The 22,780-nt window shown below is 32.6% G+C and overlaps 6 protein-coding genes and 2 long non-coding RNA genes across 8 annotated transcripts; 3 read left to right on the top strand and 5 right to left on the bottom strand.

The window, feature by feature from the left end:
- Positions 1–24: 24 nt before the first annotated feature.
- LOC139095247 (serine protease easter-like) lies at positions 25–2,231 on the bottom strand. Its single transcript, XM_070646542.1, has 7 exons — positions 1,904–2,231; positions 1,563–1,786; positions 1,076–1,157; positions 504–997; positions 410–444; positions 220–344; positions 25–162 (listed from the first exon to the last, which is right to left on the bottom strand). The coding sequence occupies exons 1-7, from the start codon at positions 1,968–1,970 to the stop codon at positions 107–109; spliced, it is 1,083 nt and encodes a 360-aa protein (XP_070502643.1). The 5' UTR covers positions 1,971–2,231; the 3' UTR covers positions 25–106.
- A 1,009-nt stretch (positions 2,232–3,240) lies between these two features.
- On the bottom strand, positions 3,241–6,109 carry LOC139095246 (serine protease easter-like). The gene is made up of 14 exons (XM_070646541.1): positions 5,919–6,109; positions 5,451–5,764; positions 4,971–5,019; positions 4,895–4,909; positions 4,804–4,818; positions 4,708–4,744; positions 4,340–4,649; positions 4,256–4,277; positions 4,077–4,195; positions 3,987–4,021; positions 3,846–3,859; positions 3,712–3,783; positions 3,623–3,655; positions 3,241–3,466 (listed from the first exon to the last, which is right to left on the bottom strand). The coding sequence occupies exons 1-14, from the start codon at positions 5,977–5,979 to the stop codon at positions 3,408–3,410; spliced, it is 1,155 nt and encodes a 384-aa protein (XP_070502642.1). The 5' UTR covers positions 5,980–6,109; the 3' UTR covers positions 3,241–3,407.
- A 475-nt stretch (positions 6,110–6,584) lies between these two features.
- LOC139095379 (uncharacterized) lies at positions 6,585–7,286 on the bottom strand. Its single transcript, XR_011544865.1, has 3 exons — positions 7,146–7,286; positions 6,950–6,982; positions 6,585–6,883 (listed from the first exon to the last, which is right to left on the bottom strand). It is a non-coding gene; the product is annotated as an uncharacterized lncRNA (long non-coding RNA).
- A 5,934-nt stretch (positions 7,287–13,220) lies between these two features.
- LOC139095378 (CLIP domain-containing serine protease HP8-like) lies at positions 13,221–14,725 on the bottom strand. Its single transcript, XM_070646712.1, has 3 exons — positions 14,655–14,725; positions 13,546–14,443; positions 13,221–13,397 (listed from the first exon to the last, which is right to left on the bottom strand). Exons 1-3 carry the CDS (start codon positions 14,722–14,724, stop codon positions 13,229–13,231), a joined length of 1,137 nt encoding a protein of 378 aa, XP_070502813.1. The 5' UTR covers position 14,725; the 3' UTR covers positions 13,221–13,228.
- Positions 14,726–15,241: 516 nt separating this feature from the next.
- Positions 15,242–17,874, top strand: LOC139095377 (ATP-dependent RNA helicase vasa-like). The gene is made up of 5 exons (XM_070646711.1): positions 15,242–15,364; positions 15,588–15,626; positions 15,693–16,740; positions 16,875–17,427; positions 17,559–17,874. Exons 2-5 carry the CDS (start codon positions 15,588–15,590, stop codon positions 17,797–17,799), a joined length of 1,881 nt encoding a protein of 626 aa, XP_070502812.1. The 5' UTR covers positions 15,242–15,364; the 3' UTR covers positions 17,800–17,874.
- A 142-nt stretch (positions 17,875–18,016) lies between these two features.
- Positions 18,017–20,257, top strand: LOC139095375 (ras-related protein Rab-43-like). Its single transcript, XM_070646709.1, has 5 exons — positions 18,017–18,194; positions 18,251–18,371; positions 18,728–18,777; positions 18,882–19,160; positions 19,770–20,257. Coding segments are annotated over exons 1-5 (519 nt in total). The 5' UTR covers positions 18,017–18,126; the 3' UTR covers positions 19,771–20,257.
- Positions 20,258–20,758: 501 nt separating this feature from the next.
- Positions 20,759–22,574, bottom strand: LOC139095309 (sugar transporter SWEET1-like). The gene is made up of 3 exons (XM_070646632.1): positions 22,372–22,574; positions 22,053–22,314; positions 20,759–21,522 (listed from the first exon to the last, which is right to left on the bottom strand). The coding sequence occupies exons 1-3, from the start codon at positions 22,504–22,506 to the stop codon at positions 21,236–21,238; spliced, it is 684 nt and encodes a 227-aa protein (XP_070502733.1). The 5' UTR covers positions 22,507–22,574; the 3' UTR covers positions 20,759–21,235.
- On the top strand, positions 21,923–22,481 carry LOC139095310 (uncharacterized). Its single transcript, XR_011544859.1, has 3 exons — positions 21,923–22,176; positions 22,252–22,322; positions 22,380–22,481. It is a non-coding gene; the product is annotated as an uncharacterized lncRNA (long non-coding RNA).
- Positions 22,575–22,780: the final 206 nt, after the last annotated feature.

A 22,780-nucleotide genomic window follows, 5' to 3' on the forward strand; every position in this document is an offset into this window, starting at 1 on the left:
AGCCTAGATTCATAAAATCAGTAATTAAATTTATTCATTTATTTAAAACACAAATCGGCGAAATTATCAAAACAATGAACATTTTCAGTGAAATTTCAATCACAATTTAAACAGCATTAGTGCTAATCCAGTCAATGTATTCCGAGACACGAGTGTAGACTCCTAAAAGTATTTAAAAATTAAGTTCCTCAAAAATTTGTTAAAGTTTAACTAAATTACCAGGAATATCTTTAGTTCCACAGTTCTTTGGTCCAAATGATACAACACCAACAAGCATGTAGTAAGCAGTTTGTGAATTTGGGTAATTTCCATATTTCATCAATGGTCCACCAGAGTCTCCATTGCTTTATTTAGAAAATGACAAAATTAGGCAACGTCCTCAAAATTTACGAATTCTATCCTAACTTACCAACTGTCTCTTCCTTCCGCACCACCAGCGCACATCTACAAAAAGACAATAAAGTCAGCTATGGTACCAATATTTCAAAAATAAACCAGCCAACCTGAGAATTTCCAATTTGAACACCTTGTTTTGAGTAAAATAATTGGCAGTCCTGTTGCGGTGTTGCATTCAAACCGACTTTCATCTTTACCGGACTTGCATTTTCAGATTCAGTCTTTCCAAATCCAGCAACTTCAAGTGCATGAGATGTAAAGTCAAGATTTCTGACACTAATGTCAACGGGCAAGCAAATAGGCTTAATCCATTCCGTAAATTGAACTTTTCTGCCAAGCTTAAGTAAAGCAATGTCATTTGGCTGATTACGAGATTCTGGATCATAACTTTGATGAACAATGACTTTAGATACAGGAACTTCGACATATGGATCAGCACAGACTCTTTCATTAACATAATCTACGCAATCTGGATTCATTCTTGTGTCCCATTCACCGAGACGAACTTGAATAATTTTCCATGTTGCTGGTACTTTACGATCACAATGTGCAGCTGTTATGACAAACTGGTCGTTGATTAAACTACCGCCGCAATGACTGCCTGTAAGGAGAATTGTGGGAATTCAGAGTTTTTTGGGAATTATGGATTGATTCTAAGAATAGAATTATGAGAATTTACCAATTTTATTTCCAGGTTTTGAATACTGAATCTGGGCAATCCATGGAAAATCATCAAGACTAGTTTCTTCACCTCCAAATATCTATAATTAAATTAATATCTATTCTTAGTTATCTAAATTATTCTAATAAATTTGTATCATGTGATGAGAGAATCAAAAGAGCTATTATGTATTAAAAGACAAGGACAATGTAAACTGTCAAATATAGAGATTGACTACCCGAGCGGTACAATGTTGCAAATGATCTAGCAAACACCTTGTATTGCTCGGTTGTATTTACTAGGAAATAAACCCGTCAAGCATAACTAGCAGAATTTTTACAACATATTGAAAATTTTCAATAAAAAGGGCGAAGACGAGACTTCAAATAATTAAATATTACCAAAATTACCTAAGTAAAACATTATAGACTACTATTATGAAACACTATGAAAAAGGGGCGGAATCTGCCATCCAATATAATCCCAAACCAAATATACTACTCACCCTATCACCAAACAATGTTCCACAGGTAGGTGGTCTTGGTATATTCGCCTTCTGCACATTTCCTTCACAACAAACATAAGCAACACGATTGATTGAATTACATTGTTTACTTCTAAGCATTGCTGTTTGTTGCGGTGTCAATCGACCGGCTTCGGTCAATCGTTTCAATGGCTCACATTCTTTGAATGGTATACAAGACTCACTAGATGAGCATCGATTGAATTCTTGAGAGAAAAAGAGAATCATGTTATTTTTTTGGGAAGTAAGAAAAAGAGCAAGACTCACAAAAAAGTTAACCATACAGTCACAAAAAAACAAGTAAGAAAGGTCATGACACTTACGAGATTCAACAACATTATAGATAAGCACTGTTGTAAACAATAATAATGAAAATATGGCTTTAGCCATGATTCTTGATTTGTAATGTAATGAACTACAGCAGAAGAATAACCAGATTAACTGGATTTTTCTCTAAACTAAATTGAGTCTTCAAACAAAAAACCGCAAAAAAATGTTGAAGAGAATACGACACAAGGTGCTACAAATCCAAGATATAGCAAGAGACTGAACGTCAGACTTAACTAGAACGACGATTTTAAATATTAATTTTTTATGAGAATAAAATTTTGTTTGATAATAAAGTAAGAGAATAATAATGTCTCTGTAGAGACACTATCAGCTCAATTAACGAACAAGAACTGAATGTCGAGAGAATATTTTTAAACAGAAGAAGTGCAAACATAGTAAATTAACAGGAATGCCAAGTGGTTTCGGAACGTGATTTTATTGTTTGTGGTTGAGTGTTTGAATATGTTGTTGTAGGTTTAAGTAATTGCTTATAGACATTAGACTAATTACAATTTAATAAGTTTTTGACTAAAGGGATGAAAAGGGAAAATAATAAAGGGACATTCAAAGGTAGACTTGAGGCAATACATCAACTATGTATCTTAAGACAAGAACTCATATAAAATTATAAATACCTTAGCTAAAGCTTCTAAAAGTTAGCCTTAATCTCATTCTAACCCCGAGCGACACATATGAAGAAGACGACTCTATGTAGAATCCAAATAGCTGTCATATTGCCTTAAACGGTCTATAGCGAAGCTTTCTTTATTTTTCTCGCTCGGTAAAAATTCCTAATTTCATAAAAATTTCCCCAAAAGCTGTTTTTGTAAAGCAAACTAGTTAAATCGATGAATTGAACTTAATTTCATATTTGGGTATTCCCAGATTAAAGATGTTTTTCCTTGAAACATATTCAATTTTTATTAATAAAGCTGTGAGAGAAATAAGACTTGATTAAATTTATATTATTTACTTAGAAACTATAGCTGGCAAAGAGCATGATCATATGATACCAAAATGTCATCATGGTATCATGTATATTCGAGTATAAGCCAGTGGTGGTCAACCTGTGTGCAACAAAAATTGATTTATAATCCAGCACCAGGCCAGCAGAACTCTGACATCGAATCCGGCACTAACTCAGAGTCACACCAACCTTCAATTCGGACTTTTGTTCGGTCAACAAATTTGTGCTGTTCGGGAAATTTACACTACAGTCAACTCCGATCATTAACCTTACAAGCATTCTACCTACAAGGAATATCCACAAATCACAACAAAGCCATATGCACAACCTAGCTATTAATAAATAAACAGAACTTAAGAACAACATTTTTTTTTTCTTTATAAACATCTTGACAGCATTTTATTTTTTATTTGCTTACGTAATATGGGGATTTCCATAAAATTACAAGTTAATCAGGTTTGAATTCTGCAATATTTATTTAATTCTCAAATTATGTTTGCTCGTCTAGTTATCACTTGATTGCAGTTTATTTATGGTTGAATCGTGTCTTCAATCCATTCGATGTATTTTCCAACACGTGTGTAAACTCCTGATTATTTTTGAATATGGAAATAAATAAAGTTGATTAATATTGATTGATTTAATGGAATTTTAGGGAATTAAGGTAATTAAGAAATGAATATGAGGTAAAAAAGGGTGGGGAACTGCTAATTGAGAAAGGTATCAACAATATCCAAATACTGACCTGGCCAATTTTCCAATCCACATGGAGATGGACCTGAAATTCAAAAAAATTATATTAGACTCAGCAGGGTGAACAAAGACACAACATACCGTAACTAACAAGACCAGCCAAATACCAGTATGGTGGATTTCCTCTTTCATTTTGTCTCATCAATGGACCACCTACATTAATTATGAAATTTTGCTTTTAAAACTGTCGAAATTCAATAATTTAGTTTTCGTACCTGAATCACCACGACTGAAAGAATGAAGGAATATCAAAAATTAGTTAATTATTAAGAATCATGAAGAGTAAATTGATCATTTGCTGACCACAAAAGCTTATTAATTCAACAATAAACAACCTCCCCAAATATTTAACTTACCAACTGTCTTGTCCCTTCTTTCCACCAGCGCATACCTTAAAAATCAACATTTAATATCACAGCAACATCAACTTAACAAAATCAACTTACTTGAGTGTCAATGATCTGTCTCTGTTCGTTATTGTAAACACGATTACAATCAGCATTTGATACACCATCAACATTGACCTTCAACTTGAGATTCGATGCGGAAAGCTTCTCAGTCTTACCTGTTAAATGATAATAAATAAAGTATGTGCTATAAGATATCATAATTTATTTTATTTTACCCCATCCAGCTACAGAAAGCGTCTGAAAAGTAATAAAAATTTAATGAATTATAAATGTAATCACATCATGCACGACATCCATACCTGCTTAATAAAATCATTGCCTCGAAGTGTTGGATCGATTGGTAAACAAATTGGCTTAATAAATTCAGTGTATTCTATTGGATGCTCTAATCTCAACATTGCAATGTCATTAAACTGATTGTTGTTATAAGGATCATATTGTGGATGTGGAATTCTTTCAACAATGTTAACATCAATTGGTGGTTGTGAGCAAACTCTTTCATTTTTGAATGAATCATCGCAATCAACTTCTTGAGCTGTATCCCATTCACCGAGACGAACGTGAGATAAGGTCCATGTTTGTGGGATATCCTTGCCATTGACGCAGTGACTGGAATGAAAAGATTATTGAGAGTTTGTGGATAAAATGACAATGCAGCAACACATACCTTGCAGTAAGTACATAACGATGATTGATGAGAACACCTGGATTGTTAATTTATAAAGTAATTAATGAGATAAATCCTTAAAAATTCATTACATACCTCCACAATGGAAACCTAGTTGATTGTTTAACAGAATTTAAGTAAATAAGTCAATATAAGCTGCATAAACATCTGAAAATAATAAATATACCTTTTTTGTTTTGTGCTGAAAGACAAAAGATGGATTATTAGTTTAGAAAAATGGAAAATTCATTAAATATGCTTACGTTTTGAGTATCCTAGAAGTGCCATCCATGGATATTCATCGATTTCAGTCTGTTGGTGAAATGGATAAAGAATGATATTAAAAGGACATTGTGATTTTTTAAAGTTTTAGTCAGAACACAAATAACATCATGTCGGACTTAAACGAGACTGTTAGAAGATTTGATCTAGCCAATTCCCAAAGAACTAAATGACTCAGCAGATAAAGAAGCTATCAATTCTAACATTTTTGTTATAAACTTATTTAATTTTTGAGTTATCATTTTTGTTACGATCGAACTTGTTAGCAGTTTATTTACTTTAAATGTCACATAAAAAACCCCAAATTAATTCGTCATGGATCTGTTTTTTTTTCCTGATATTTGTAATACAATTAATAGGATTTCTCAAATTATATAGTCTCATCTCATTTACTTTCTACTAAAGCTTTACATATTTATGGTAAATTTCACAGAATAAGCCCTTCCACCCCATTTACTCACCCTATTACCACCATAAATACGATTCTCAAAGTCAATACCACATTTGCCAGGTGTAGGAATGTCTTTAGTCGAAACTGGTACACTAGTTGGTGTGGTTGGTGGTTCAGTTGGTGGTGGCGGTGGTGGTGGTACATCCTTACAGCACACGAGTGGCTGACCATCACGGAAACCGCATTGACTTAATGTAATAAAAAGACGATCACGATTATCTTGTGGCTTCTTTTTAGATAATTCGAATAATGATTGACATGATTTGAAATATATGCAATCTCCGCGGTATTCGTCCGGTGTGAAGCAACGACCGAAGGAAGTTTCTGTTTTAGAAATATGCCGGTTTTAGAGCATGAAAATAAAAATAAATTTTAGGTAAACAAAAAAGTTGTCAAAAATACAAAGTTTAAAGGTTATCAAGTTTATTTTGTAACTTATATAGTCATCTAATAGCTATATATTTAATAAATCACTTACGTGCAGACACAACACTTAATGTGCATACAATGAGTGGTAAAACTAATGTTATCTTCAACATCTTTCTTAAGTTTATATTGACACGACTAAAGAAGAAGCAAAAAACCTTGATTTTGGCCTTTTTTGTCGCCAATCACATGTGAGATTAGGTTTGAACACAACGACTGCTCTCTCACGACTGACTAAGTATCGATTATAAGTTAATGTTTATTCATAAAAATCAAGATTTACTCAATAATCTCTGAGAAACTTAAAAGCACCTAAACTCACTCTCTGAGCGGCAAAAATAAGTAAACAAGTTATCGGAAATTAGCAAGAATTTGTCTAAGGAACAAGTTTCAGCATGCAGAAACAAGTTCATTGAATGCTAATTAGTAGAAAAATAATAACAATTAATTGCAGACTCTAGTTTCTAGATTAAGGGATATTTGCAAGTGATATTCAAATTTTTGATGTTGTATGGTCTGACCCGGGAAGCACACGACGTCGAAATGGCCAAAAATCCGACAACAGATAAGCGTGACTCTGACTTCAGGTCAGATTAATTGAAATGCGACCTCAGATCATAATAGGCTTGTAACTGTCACTGCTACGGTGTGTGCCATTCGGGACAGTTGCATAAAATAAGATCATTAATTTACAGTTATTAAAAATCAACACAGAACATTCTATTCAGGATCTTTTATTTTCATTAAATTCAAGTTTAACCGACTGCATCGAGAATTTCCCCAAGGTCAATCAGTTCTAAAAATATTTATACGGAGAATTATAGTCAAGAAAACCAGAATTTTTTGTTGTTGTTGTGCTGCTTCGTCATAAAATGTTTTGAACTCAAGATGAGTTTAAGTGCAATCGGGATGTTAAGTTTGTTTACAAATTATGTTCATAAAATGGATCTCTTTACTTCTATGCTCTAACTGTCGCCAGAATCCAATCGATATAGTTTCCAACACGAGTATAAACTCCTTATTGTATAAAATTGAAAAAAGCATTGATTATTGGTATCTAATTCAGAGATCTAATTTACTAACCAGGTTTAGTGCTCGTTCCACAAGATGAAGGATCTAAAATGTGTACATATATTACTAGTCCGATCGACAAATAATCAAACAGACCTCGAAGTCTACTCAAATTTTTCACAGTATAGTCGACTTGACTTCATGTGAAATTCGAGTACTTCGAACTTAGTATTTAAATGTTTTGACGGCATGGAAATAATAGACATACCAGAACTTGCAATACCAGCCACAAAATAGTAAGGTGAATTGGCTTGACTGTTTATTTTCATCAAAGGACCTCCTAAAACAGTTCAAATGAATATTAAATTTATAAGAATCATCAATGTCATGTTGATCATACCTAAGTCACTGCGGCTGTAATTTTCAATGAAATTAAGTAAATATGGAGTTAAGGTATTAGCCACAAAGTGAATTTAATATTATTTACCATGCAAACTGCCCCGTTTTTCCAGCGCAGATCTAGAAAAATTTAAATACTTGAATTTAGTCTTTTTTGTGATAATGAGGATAATAATGAGATAAAGTCATGAATGCCAAAATACATCGCGACTATTTGTAATATCAAAGGCAAATCCATTGTCCTAATAACATGTCATGTCAAACATGATCGTCCCATGTGAATTATATTATATAAAATATTATTCCTTACTTGAATGTTACTATTGATCTGTCGCTGTTCATTGCTATAGTATTGATTGCAATGATCAGTAGATATACCTTCAACACGTGATTTTAAAATAATGCTTGAAGATGAAGGCTTCTCAGATTTTCCTTAAAATAAAAATTTTAAGTTTTCCAAAGAATTTATCCAAATTGCTTCATAATTTACCCCATCCGGCTACCTCAAGCTTCTAAAAATACAAAAAAAATATATCAGTGCTTAAAGTCATTTGGAATTTAATAAATAGTAGAGTTGACTTGAGCTGGTTTGATTATAGCATGAGACTGGATTCAATCAAATCTAGCCTAGAGCCAGAGTCACGTTAAACCGAAGTCGGATATTCGGTCATTTCTACGCATTGAGCTTTCCAAATGACCTGACCTGAACTCTATATACAAAAGAATTAAATGATTCCATACCTGATCAACAAACAAATCATCCCTCAATCTAGAATCAATCGGTAAGCATATCGGCTTGATAAATTCACTAAATTGAACATCCTTCTCTAATCTCAGCAATGCGATGTCATTTAATTGATTTTTATCATTCGGATTATATTGTGGATGTGGAATTATTTCAGCAATTCTCACATCAATAGGAGGATCAGAACAAACTTTTTCATACACATATGCATCATCACAGTCGGTTTCAGCTTGTAAGTTATATTCTCCTAATCGGACATGAGTAAGCTGCCATGATTGGCCTTTTACACAGCGACTTGACGTGAGAACATAGCGACGACTAATGAGAACACCTAGATTATGTGTTGAATGCAGTGTTCAAGTATGAATAGAATTCATCGACTTACCTCCACAGTGGAAACCTGATTTATTTAATATTCGAAGATATTAAAACTGTATTTTGGACTAACAAATCAATGGTCTATCTACCTGTTTCACTTTGTGCTAAAAATAAGAAGATGAATTTTGCACTTTTTCATCAATCTATCAATCTATAAAGTCATTAATGATCTTACGCTTCGTGTACCCCAGCAAGGCTAGCCATGGATAATCATCAAGTTGTGTCTAAAATTAGATTTCATAATATTTATGTATAACAAGTTATCAAAGGTCATCATCATTCAGTACTTACAACATTAGTAATCAGACGATATTCATAAAAACTACCACATTCACTAAGTTTAGGGATGTTTTTATTTGAAATTGGCGGATCAGGTCCAGCTGATTGCGATGACTCGTCTTGATCTTTGCAACAGACATAAGGCTGATTGTTAAATAATCCACACTGACTCAATGAAATATAAAGTCGATTTCGAGGATTTGTTGGGTATTTCTGTACTAATTCATATAAATGCTTGCATGACTCGAATGGAATGCAAGATCCTCGATGCTCGTCTGGTGTAAAGCATTTTTTGAACGTTTCTAGGCACAAAATGGAAGTTTGGACGATCAATATCTCCATATTTCTAAACAAAGTTACTCACGCGACCGTACAGCAATTAGCATGCAAAAAATTGACACTAAAACAAACTTAATCATCCTTGCCGACTAAAAGTGATAATAAGGAGCGACAACAAACATAAAATTATCTTGATCTTCTATCAAAGAGCGATTTCCAGCAACTAACTCAATATTTACATTTTATGAAGTTGAATCACTAACAGTTCTTAAAAAAATCAACATGCTCAAAAAGGTTAGTTGCTCTGAGAAAATTGGAAGTTAATTCTCTGAGTATATAGATCGATCGATTAGAGAATTAAAGTTGTTTTGCTGATTTTAAATTAATAATTAGTATATTGACGCATCATACGGTAGCATGGGGTATACATGCTGCATGAGAAAGCTTCAATCGATTTTTCAACAAAACAATGCTTAAAAGGTAATTTTAAGCAAGGATAACTTCATGTAGACTAGTGATGTTAAAACTGTGTGGTGCGATACTCTAGCCGTGTGCTATGGAGGTTTGATCCAGGCTCGCCAACAAGGAATGCCGTAAAGAACAAAAGATTACCTCACCACTGATGTAGATTGTCTAACAACTACTTGCTAATTATTAAAAATGCTCAATTATGTTCCTTAAAGTTGTAATTTTATTTCTTAATAAATTCTTATAAAAAAGTACAGAAGCGTATTTTTAACTTAAAATAAATTATAGATTCCCCTTTAAGCGGCATTTGTTAATAACACTCTTAGGGTGCAGGAGCTTGTCGATATTTTCGTTACATAATTGGTGAATTGCCCTTAATGATTCTTAGAAACATCTTAACCTTTTCATATTTTTTCCATGATCCACGGAATGAACTCACTTACTCGGGTATACACACCCGGAATATCTGAGCCACAAGGTGAAGGTCCATAGCTGGTGATTCCCAAAATAACCCTATATCATTGTTAAAAATTAATAAGAATTGTTTAATCCATTTTAAATTAAGACATCAACCGAAAGTCAATGACTCACCAATGAGCATGTGTAGATCTTGTGTTTATATAAATTAATCCGTTTCCAGAATCACCATTGCTATAATGATTAAGCAAAAAATTAGATCCTGATTCTAATCTCATGACATTTTGATAAATTCTCTTAAAAACAAGTTAGTCATTCAACTTTAAAGTAAATATTAGAGCTCGAAATTGACTCTAACTTGACATGGAAAAAAATAGATTCGTCTATGTGCAATTCAAGTCAACTTCAAACTCTGCCAAGTGTCTTACCATGAATCCTGAGTATTAATTCCCGATGCACATATTTGACTCGATACTATAGTTCTACTGCCGTCTTGTGAGTTGATTCGTTGCTCACATTCATCATTCTTTACAGCACCAACATTAGTTTTCAATTTGATGTCACTAAAATCACTATATTCAGTTCTTCCAAATCCAGTCACAATGAAATTCAAATTGTCAGTATTCTTAAAATAATCTCCAAACGGAAGGCATATAGGTCTTATAAAGTCACTGTATTCAACACTTTGTGATAGCTTAAGCAATGCAATGTCATTTTGCTTGTCTCGATTGAATCCTTCATGTACAATCTGCTTCTCAATTTTTACATCCATTACGTTCGGTGCACAGATGTAATCCTCTGATACTCCTTCACCACAGTCTGGATTGGTCTTTAGATTGTATTCACCGAGTCGAACTCCTTTCAGCTCATGATTTCTTAATGCTGATCGGAGAACTGATGGAGCTACACAGTGAGCAGCTGTTAGAACGAAATTTTGTGTGATGAGACTTCCACCGCAATTGTATGAATATTCAGGTTGGGAATTGACGTCGCTGATAACTGAAATTAAAATGTTAATTTAGTTTTAGGTACAACTTGTTTATCATACCTTTAGTGTACAGCAACAACGCTGAAAACGGAAACTCATCAACCTTTGCTTGTTCACCACCAAAAATCCGTTCTTCATGAGCTGCAGAACATGAAGCTGGTTGTGGAAGTGAATTTTCTTTTATTTTTAAATCCGAGCTTGGTATAAGATTATTTTTGGGATTCACCAACTTAAAGCTTGAACAGCACACAATTGGTTGTCTGTTTCTAAATCCGCAAAGTGACAGCGACAGAAAAGTCTGCGAAAGAGAACAAAAAAAAAATTATTTTGAATGAGACATGAGAATTTCATAAGAATAAGAGTTCCTTTGGAGAACAATAAGGCTCTTTCAACAGTACAGTTCATTTTGTTGTTGCTTTAAGTGTCAGCAATTTTAAATATTTTCATCATGTGTTTATAAAGGTCGAAATGTACGTCAACTAAGCAACTCCCGAGTAGCATAAAGTATTTGCTAGGGAACCGTTACGTCGTCGTATTAAAAGTAATACACAATGTTGACCGGGTGGTGCTGTGAAAGTTTACGGTGAAAATTGCAATCAACCGTATTGTGCTGCTCGGGACTGTTAAAATGTAAATGCCGACCTAAAATGATGTTTGTTTTTAACGAAAGAATGAATGCTGGAACTTGAGTGGCATGTACATTTCATTTATTTAAGAGAATTTTGCGCTGTTTCGAAGAATTCAGTCATTTGAATATTAAGGAATATGTTGGAAATGGGACTCCCTGTAGTAGGACGTAAGTTTGATTCCTACTCGGGATCCGTCATTTGGAATTAAACTCTTTATGTATAGCACCACAGTTAGGAACCAAGAGCAGTCCGCTAGTCAATAACTTCCAAATTTGGATCAAGGGATTGCCAAGTAGCTGTGCTGAGCCGGGTAAAAAATGACCCATGTAATTCCAGTCTACTTACACGATCTTCCTTAGTTTGTGGCAACTTGTACCTCATTTTAAGTAAAGGCTCGCACTGACTCAATTCGACACACACTCCTGGATATTGATCCGGTGTGTAGCACTTTGCAGCTGAAATAAAACAAATGTCACCCAATTTTGTTCACTAAATTTAGACAAAACAGCTGCAAGTCATACTTACATTGAAGACTGCCAAATGCAATTAAATTCGCAAAAACAATAAGAAACACAAACATTTTGATTGACGGAGCAAAACGCATGTCCATCTTCTCAGTTCTCGATTAAAAATTGAACTGACCTTAAATTATTCAAGCAGAGTTCTTTAAATAAATAATTGAGACCATTAGTAGAATGAGAAGAGAAGAATGAGATGTTTTTTTGGACAAGTGATTCATGCTTCATTCATTTATATTCTTATGGATGAGAATTTAATGTTGTTTACATCCAAAAGCACGTGATTGATTTAAGAATCAAAAGGAGCTCTTTGAGAAAGTAAATAGTTGAAGTCGTTCAAGTGATTCTTACGTTCGTTCAATTACGGATCATGAAATGAGAGATTTTTGACTTTAGAGATTAAGGAAGCACGTGGATCATGTGTAGCACTTTCAGAAAATTCGGGGATTTTTACAGTTGTCTGTTAAGATTCCTATCAATTCTTTGTTTTTTTATGACTGTTCGATGGTTCTAAGAGATTCTTCTCGGATGTTGGACAAATGAAGGACCATTGGCACTGTCCAGGTGCATCATATTATTTTTCCGTACCACTGAGGCAACTGTACCGTACCAGTGGCATACCACTTTTCCATACCAGGTGTACCGGTCATTGTACCATACCAGTGTCTTATCTATACAATACCGTACCTTATCGTACCGTTCCATCGCCAGAGAAATCGGTTTGACCCAACAGATATGGGGACAAAATTTCCCACCAGATAAGAGGGTAAAATTTCCCAACATATTGTTTTCCCCTTGATTTTTATACAATTGCCATTGAAGCAATTTCAATTCTGATAACAATTAAGTGGATCATCCTTCGATTAGTCGACAAATGTGAATTTTATGAGGTTGACTAATTAACTAAACCTGCTTTTAAACCTGTTCATTATCACCTTTTCAACTTAATTAAAGACTCATGAGAACATTTCATGGGGATTCACTGTTGAATATTCAAATTTCACAAAAAATATAAACAAAAACTACACATTGGAATTTCCGGATGCAAATTAACAGCATTAAATTAGAACTGCTTAACCAAATTACACGTGGAAGGAACCTGTTGACAGAGACGGGATTGTATTTGTTATTGAAAATTGGCAAATAACAGCCGACAATAGAACCAGTTTCGACCGGCATCTGAGAGAGTCCTTGGATGACAATTGATCTGAATGACCAACGAATTAAGTAAGTAAGTAACAAGTTAAGTTCTTAATCATTTAATTTATTTTTAATCCAATCAATATAGTTTCCAACTTTAACATGAACACCTGGATACTCTGATCGACATCGACGTGAACCATATGAAATTATTCCTATTAGATACCAAGCTGCGCTGCTGTCGTCTTGCATGATGAATCCACCACCAGAGTCTCCTTTGCTGAAAGTTTAAAAATGGATTAAAACTGTATTAATTGAAGGTTTTTGCAGACGTATGTAGCATGTCTAAGTCAATAACGTGCTAAGCCATCAACGGACAACAATTCATCCATAATCAAGACAACAATCCAAATAGCATTCTGTCTTACCAACTATCCGAATCACGTCCAACCGCACAAATTTGGCTATCTCCAACATGTCTATTGAAAGCACTGTATGTCGCGATACAATCCTCAAGATCCACAATATCAATTTCAGTCTTTAACAGTACATCACTTAAATTTCGTGTCTCTGTCTTTCCAAATCCTGCAATAATTCCTGATCCATAATCGGTGTTGATTTTATTATCTACAGGCAGACAGATAGGCTTGACAAATGCATTAAATTGAACTTTCTCTTTAAGTTTGATTAACGCGATGTCATTTTGACTTCCCTGCTGTGAGTTGTAAAGTTCATGGGAAAATATCTTCTCAATGTCAACATCGATTGGTTTATATGAACAATAAGGAGCATTAAATGACCATTCACAGTCAGTCTCTAAAGTTAAGTCAGTTTCACCTAGTCTGACTTTTGATAAATTCCAATTTGGAGGAATTATGCTAAGTGATGTACAATGAGCTGCTGTGAGGACATGCATTGATGTGATCAAACTTCCACCACAATAATATCCAATTCTAGAAACTTTTGAGAATTCATAGAGATAGTAAGCTAGCAATGCATACCATGGGAATTCCCCAACGTAAGTTTCTTCTCCTCCAACAACTCTATTAGGCAATGATCCATCTGGTGCATATGCTCGTCCACAAACTCCTTCACTAGCTAGTGGCAGTCGAATTTGATGGAAAAAATTGTTTCTAGCCTTAAATTCGTCATTCTTCGGTGAAGGACAGCAAACCCAAGGAACTCGCGAAACTTTACATTGACTTTTTATTAGGTATGTCCGATAATATTCAGACTGACGTGCTAATGGAAGTAATTTTTTAAGAGATTCGCAGTCAACTAATGGAATGCATGAACCTTGCTCATTATTTGGTGATCTACAAAATTCTGAATAGTTTAAAAGGTGCTAAGTGACTTGAAGTGCCTAAAACACTAAGTAAATACCAGGGACGTTCATAAATGATGTCAATAAAGAAACACGAGTGTAAGACTAGTGACTAGACTACTAATTTATTACAATTGAGTTCCACTCCACTCAGGTCGTCTATCAATCCATCCTAAACGTCATTTACGAACGATCCCCAAAACATATATTCACCTCCAAATACTTTTTTGATGGCCAATACGATAATAATAATATGAATAAAGTGCAAATTTGCGACTGACATGCTGAAGATACTAAAAAATACTAAATTTTAAATCTCACTGAAACACAAGCAAGTGAGAGATTTGAGAGTCTGAGACTGATTATGTTAATACGTCATAAAAATGTGATAATAAACTTGAATTTCGACTCGGAGAGGAACGGATTAACATGCATTTATCCAATGAATATTTATTAAATGTTCTCAAAACTTGAATCAATGGGAAATTTCTTTGGGGATTTTAAAACTTTTGGATACGGTTGGGGTTAAGAGTGGGAATTTTGATTATATAATCTTGAATTTTAGCATTTCTGGACATGAACGCATGCTTAGTCCTTGATTCGAATGAGTGCATTTTATGACTTTAGCAAAGAAATTGTTTTTTAACGGATTTTTAAAATTTGAATTGTCATGAAATTTTTGAAAACAGGAAGAAGGAGATTTTTGAATTTTAAATGAGGTAAAATCCAGTAAAAAAATTACCAAATTGGAAAATCCATGGTCATAGTTAATTTCCAAGATAATATTCAAACTTGACGGTTATAAAACACGTGCATTTTTGTGTTGCAAGACAATTATTATTTGACCGATTTTTATTAATTAAAGTAGCTTTTAAGTTAATTAAGTCTTTAATATATAAGCAAGAACGACATTAAAATCAAAAGTAAGTCAATAATCTCAGAATTAAGTAACTTTTTCCCTATTTTTGAAAATTTTCATCTAAATTCTTGGAATGGAGCATGCTTTTGTTGAATTTATTATAATTGCTAAATACTTTATAAACGGAATTAAGCTATAAACAATCTATATTTAATGTCTAATTCAATGTTTAACATTAAAAATTAATTTTATGGTTAAATTTTTAATCCACATTTAATTAATCACAGATGACAGAGTGGTCAGATGACGAACCATCAGCTTCAGGCGTAAGTTGTTAAATTGAACTTCTTAAATAAGCTCACAAAAATAAATTATTTTTTATATTTATTTAGTCAGCCCCACAGAGCAATTCAAATGAAGAAAGTAACTTCTCAAGAGGTCGAGGACGTGGTGGAAGAGGTCGTGGTCGCGGATCTAGCTTTTCTGATCGTAATAATCACGAAGATAACTTTTCTGGAGACGTAAATAATGAAAATAGAGAATTTGGTGAACGACGCGGCAGAGGAAGAGGTCGTGGACGCGGATTCAGCTTTGGTGATCGCGGAGATCGTGAAAATGAAAATCCAGAAGGAAATGAGAATCGAGGATTTGAAAATCGTCGTGGTAGAGGAGGATATAATCGTGATAATAACGGAAATTCTGAAGAAGGAAGTGGAAATCGTGGTTTTGGCAATCGTCGAGGTCGTGGAGGCTTTAATCGTGAAAATAGAGAAGATTCTGACCGTCCAAATCAACAGAATGATGAAAATCAAGGCGAAGAGAATAAGGAAGAAAAGAAACGTGAAATTTATGTCCCAGAAGAGCCAACAGATGCAGAAACCTTGTTTGGATCAGCTATTTCTGCTGGAATTAACTTTGATAATTTTGATAAAATTGAAGTTCAAGTAACAGGAAAAGACAGCGAAAAGATCAAGCCTATTAATACATTCGAGGAAGGAAATCTACGCGAATTTCTTATCGAAAACATCAAAAAGTCAGGATATACAAAACCAACTCCAATTCAGAAGCATTCAATTCCAATAATTATGAGCAAACGTGGCTTAATGGGATGCGCACAAACAGGTTCTGGCAAGACTGCATCTTTTGTCATTCCAATATTGAACGTCTTAATGACTGAAAATGACACGTTAAATCCTGGAAAGCCTCAATGCTTAATAATAGCACCAACTCGTGAATTGGCTATACAAATACGTGATGAAACAATGAAATTCGCATCTGGATCTTTTATTAAAGTTTGTTTGGCTTATGGCGGTGCTGCAACTCGTTATCAAACTGAAAATATCACTCAAGGATGTCACATCTTAGTCGCAACTCCTGGACGCCTTAGTGATTTTGTTAACAAATCGATTGTGACTTTTGATGACTTGAAATTCTTAGTCTGTAAGTATTGAATCCAATGTTGATTTTAACGTCTTTTTAAAATTCAAATTTCAACATTTTTGAATTCAAATTTAAAATCATTTTAAAATTTCAAAAGTCGTTAAATTAATGAAAATTATTTTCTTTCTTTTTAGTGGACGAAGCTGATCGCATGCTAGACATGGGTTTCCGTGAAGTTATTGAGACCATCTGCAATCATGACACCATGAATAAAGATAATTTGACAACATTGATGTTTTCTGCAACTTTTCCTGATGCAATTCAGCATCTTGCAGCTAAATACCTTCGTGATTATTTGTTCCTTACTATTGGAATTGTCGGTGGAGCTTCAACTGATGTTGAGCAAGAATTTATTGAAGTTGAACGGAAGGGAAAACGTCAATTATTGACTGATATCCTCAAAACATACACCGAATGTGCAGATGAAGACCGAATTTTAGTTTTCGTTGAAACTAAAAAGACTGCAGACTATTTAGCATCATTATTGTCCGAAATGTGCATGTCTTCAACATCACTTCATGGTGATCGTACTCAACGAGAGCGTGAAACAGCTTTACGCGAATTTCGTCAAGGAGTTCGTAAGGTTTTGATTGCAACAGCCGTTGCTGCTCGTGGATTGGACATTAAAGGCGTCACTCATGTCATCAATTATGATTTACCAAAGGAAGTTGATGAATATATTCATCGGTAAGTAATAACGGGTTTTTACGGTTTTTCGAAATTTAAAAATTATAGCAAATTTTTATGATTTTTTAAATTCTTGAAATCCGTTATTTCAAATGGAACTTCTTAATATTAGAACATTTATTTATTTACAGCATTGGACGTACAGGACGTGTTGGAAATAGAGGAAAAGCCACAAGCTTCTTTGATAAGGAAAAAGACGATGCAATTGTTAGTGAATTAACTCGTATGTTGAAGCAAGCAAATCAAGTCGTTCCTGGATTTTTTAATGGATGTTCAGGTGCTTGCGGTGAAACTGATCAATTTGGTGGCTCTGATATTCGTCAACCAGCTGCTGCTGCCGGTGCTGGACAAGAAGAGGAAGGCGAATGGTAAACATTATTATTTACATTTATTATTATTTTAATATTGAAGGAATAAAGCAAGCAAGTATGTAGAACATTATGAAAAATGAAACATTAAATAAAAAGATTTAAATTTACCGCATAAAGCAGGTTCAAAAACTGAACCTGAATATAAATTGAATGTTAATGATTGTTTTGATTTTTCATCATTCAGTTAATGATTTTTCAACTGTGCAGTTTGTGCGAGCAAAAGAGAAAAGAATAAAGGAACAGTTTATTTTATTTTTCATATTTCTTGACTTTTTGCGTTTTAATCTCTTATCAAATTAGTTAGAATTAAGCATAATATCGTCAAATAATGAGTGAAGACTTTGATCTTCTGTTTAAAATAGTCTTAATTGGTGATGTAAGCGTTGGAAAAAGCTGGTAAGAATTCTTGCACCATATTCGTGCATTAAATTATAGCTTTTGTTATCCTACAGTATTGTGACTAGATTTAAAACAGGAAATGTTTTCACCGAACGACATACAAATACAATTGGAGTGGACTTTTCGATGAAAAACATTAAAATTGGAAATAAGAGAATAAAGCTACAAATTTGGGTAAGATCCAGTGAATATTCTATGCTAAAAACATCCAGTTATCCTTGATTTGAGTGATTTTTTGTGAAAAATGTAGAATTTTGTTCATTTATCTGTTTTAACTGAATGTCAATTGTTTATTTTGTGAAATTATCTTTTTTCAAGTAGTTTATGTGCTATTTAAGTGATTTTATCGACTCTGGTACTTGTAGAATAGCTTAATTATGCTGGAACTTCAATTTTCTGAATTTTCTCTTTTATTTACTTACTAAACTAAATTCAAATTTCAAAAAGCCGTTAAATTTTGAATATTTAAAAACCGTTAAATTGTAATTTTTTTTAATTCTTAATTCAAACATTTTCTCATCCTCTTACAGGACACAGCAGGACATGAGAGATTTCGATCAATCACATCAAGCTATTACAGGTAAATATCATCAAATACAAAGTACAAAAAGTATTAAAAATAATGACTAATTATCACTTAATTTCCTTTGTCATCCACAAAATTTTAAATGAATAAACATGAAGGAGCGCACATGGAGTGATAATAGTTTACGATATCACAAAACGAAACACATTCTTATCACTTCAAAAATGGTTAAATGAAATACGAAATTATACAGCAAGTAATGTTGTATGTGCCTTGATTGGCAACAAATGTGATCTCGTTGAGGAAAGGGAAGTGACAATTGAAGAGGCTGAAGATGTCTGTAATATTGTACCAGAAGTTTTATTTTACCTGGAAACGTCAGCCAAAGAGAATACAAATATTGAAAGCGCATTTACGCGTATTGCGAGGAACTCATGGTACGGTCATTAGTATTATTGGATATGAATATTAGAATATAATAGGGTTCGACAAATATGCGCATATGCATGCATACATGCGCATACAGTACAAATGTATGCGCATACAGTATGCGAATACAATGCATACAAATGCATACAAATTCAAACTTTTAATTCGTTAAAAATCATTTTTTAATCTGTTAAATGAAAATTGGAGGTGAAAATCATATTTTTCAGAATTTTTCATCCAAACTTCATTAAAATTGCACGGAAAAATGTGTTAATTAAGATTTTTTATTCTAATTTAAAAAAATGATACAGAACATTAGATTTTATAGGGTTTTTTTCTTAAAAAAAGAGAATTAACTAAGAAAATTACATTTTCTTGATTTGTTAAATTAATATTAGAAATATATTGCTAAAAAACACACTTTTTAGAGTTTTGTAAAAGTTAAATATGGAAAAATCTCGAAAAATAAAAAAAAAATTATTAATTTGTATGCAAACAATTGTATGCAAACAATGCATATGTATGCGCATATATGCACGTGTATGCGTATGCACGCATATGCGCATACAGTTTTTACGAACCCTAAAATATAATCAAGGATTTTTATCTATTTTTAGAATCGCCAAAGTAACATAGATGACGAGAATCAAGATGGAATTAAATTAGGTCAAAGTAAATCGATTACAAATGGAAATTGCAGTTGCTAGAAAGGACATCCAAAATTACTACTTTTATGTCTTGATTACAGATTATGAAGTTGATTGATATTGTTCATTCAGTATGATAGTTAAGGAACTGTGATTTAATAGAATTTCTTTTTTTGTGGACAGTATGGCTATATTAAAGGATTTATCCAAAGATCTGAGCGAATTTTGAGTCCATATGCTGAAAATAGCTTTGAGAATGTATTAAAATTATCAAATAAATTTAAATCTTTAAAATTTAATAGTTTTTAGTGGAAATTTATCAAGAAAATGGTCCAAATTTTTAGGAAAATTGTAAATTTTACATAGTTATTGGATATTTGAGGATATTAGTTAAAATATAATTAATGCAGAATTATAAGGAAAGGTATTTTTAAAAAGAATTTGTATGGTTCTGGAAAATTTTTGACATTTGTATTGGAGTAACTGAGAAAAAGGTGAATTTGAATGATCTTTTACTGGTTGTTGTAAAGTTTTCTAATAAAAATTTCAAATTTGTATGAATTTAACAAACATTTGTATAGTTTTGAAGCATATTTCTGACATTTGAAAGGTTTTGAGGTGAGAATTGACAGGAATTGTATGGTTTTAGACAACTTTTAACAAAATTGACATAAAATACTATTTATAATGACAAAATGAGCTAAAAATCGTAAAATAGTAATTTATCAAGCATTAAAAATTCAATTAGATAGCAGAAAATAATCAATAACTCTCATTATCATCGGAACACACGAATTTTAAAGACCATATCAATCAATCAACTTTTATATCTGATTTGAGACATAATAAATACCAAAACATGAATCACATACCTAAATGATAAACAATTTTACAAAGAATCAACAAAATTTATATTTTTGGAAAGGACTTTTTTTTAATCGTATATATATTTTTAATTTTATTTATTATAACATTGAGGAAACAAAACATAATCTAATAACTCAAGCTTATGCACAGTTTACGTCTCGAATCCAAAAAATAATTAAATCAATGTTAAATGTTAAAAAATTTAAATTTTAATCCTGAGTGGGCAAAAATACGTTACAGCTAGTTGATGGCTAGCTGATCACTACCTGTAACGTATTTTGTCCACTCAAGAATCCTTCATTAACTTGACGTATTTATTGGCTGCTGACTTTAATTAATTAACTTAAACTATTGCTTAAGTGCCTTTCGAAATGAAGAAAAGTAACAAGAACGATTTCCGTGGGACGGACGGCAGTATGGAAATTTTTCAACAATATTTATCGCTGATCAAGATGGAAATAAATTTTAAACATAAATTCTTAATTTCTGGTTTAATCTTACATTTGAACATTTTTTAATATAATTAATATAAATTCTTTTACAAAAATATCGTCGTCCACGATCGCGTCTTAAAAGTCAATCGAACTTAATGGTTTATATCTGATATCACTTTTACTTGGATATATCACAAAAAGGGTCAGTTGAATTGCTGATAGAATACATCCCAAAAAATTTGGTATTTGTATGAAGGAATCACCTAACAAATATCCATAGATGTACCACTGTAGAGTCACAAAGAAACTCGTCAGAATTATTGGAAACGGAAGCACTTCAGTATTTTTTGTCAGTATGACATGTCTTAATTTAATAAGTGGTGATGCAAAGAAGAATACTCCTACGGAACAGCACAGTAAGCCTAAAAGTAAAGTCATTGTTATTGTTCTGCTTGATATGATACATATCGTTGGCATCGAAGTTATATTTAGGAAGTAAAACAAAATGTTTCAATATTTGCTTAATCTACAAATTAAGATAAAGTTTAGCTGCTTTTTATGGAGCATGTCTGTTTGAGTTAAGTCACTTTGACTTTTTAACGGAAAAATTGAATTTAAAATGGTTAAATTAGTATTTAAAATCTACAAAACCGTTAAAATGGAATTTAAATTTTACAAAACGGATAAAATTCAAATTTTACAAAACCGTTAAAATTTCGATTTTACAAAACCGATTAAATTCAAATTTTAAAAAACCGTTGAAATTCAAATTTTACAAAACCGTTAAAAGGTCACTGAATCATAATCGACTTCAATCTCCATAAACAGCGTTCCAGTCACAAAAACACTCCAAAATTTACACCAACACGATTTCAATGCCAACGTCTGGTTTTATGAGTTGTATTTTTTTTTCGTGGCTCAGATGCACGATAAAAGTTTTGCCACAACTCACCTATTAATTTTGATGCCTTTACATTATCTAATTCAACGCGACTATATACAATTGAAAATGTAATCATTAACAGCACTAGGGCAATTTGATGGTAAAATCGTCTCTTATTTACAGTAAATGTAAAGTATGTAATGCAATATAATGAGAACAAAAATGCTCCAATTGAGTTGACGAGTATTAATGAATTTTCATTGATTAGGAATCCATATCGAAGCCATAATGAGCATGATAAAAGTCCTGATACAAATGGTAATGCACTCGTCTAAAAAGGTAGGGATTAAATTTCTTTTAATGACTTTAATATGTTAATTTTACTTACCTCCCCAGTGCTTTTCTTTTTAAAGTAATTTCTACATATTAATGAGCCAGTCAAAAATTGAATTACTGTCGTAATTGTTGCACAATATCCTAAAAAGTTCTTTAAATTCTCTGGATCATGAAAATACAAAAACATTTTAATACAATTTTCCAAAAGGAAATTTCCTAAAATCTCTAAAAAATAGACACGAATAATAAAAATAGAGGGACTGTGACTAGACTTTACTGTGGTATGGAATGTAAAAAGAGCGGAACTAAAGAATTTTTTGGAATTTTTTAATTATTAGTTTCTTAACGTTCAAGATAAATTTGAAAATTGTTGTCATTTTTCACTGAATACACTCAATATTTTGATTTTTGAAAATTGCAGTAAAATTCAATAAATCGATGAAAATTGGCAACTGGATCTA

This window comes from Chironomus tepperi, unplaced genomic scaffold (assembly GCF_022539635.2).
Source record: "Chironomus tepperi strain 1889 unplaced genomic scaffold, CSIRO-AGI_Ctep_v1 contig_364, whole genome shotgun sequence".
In the NCBI taxonomy this organism is placed as follows: domain Eukaryota; kingdom Metazoa; phylum Arthropoda; class Insecta; order Diptera; family Chironomidae; genus Chironomus; species Chironomus tepperi.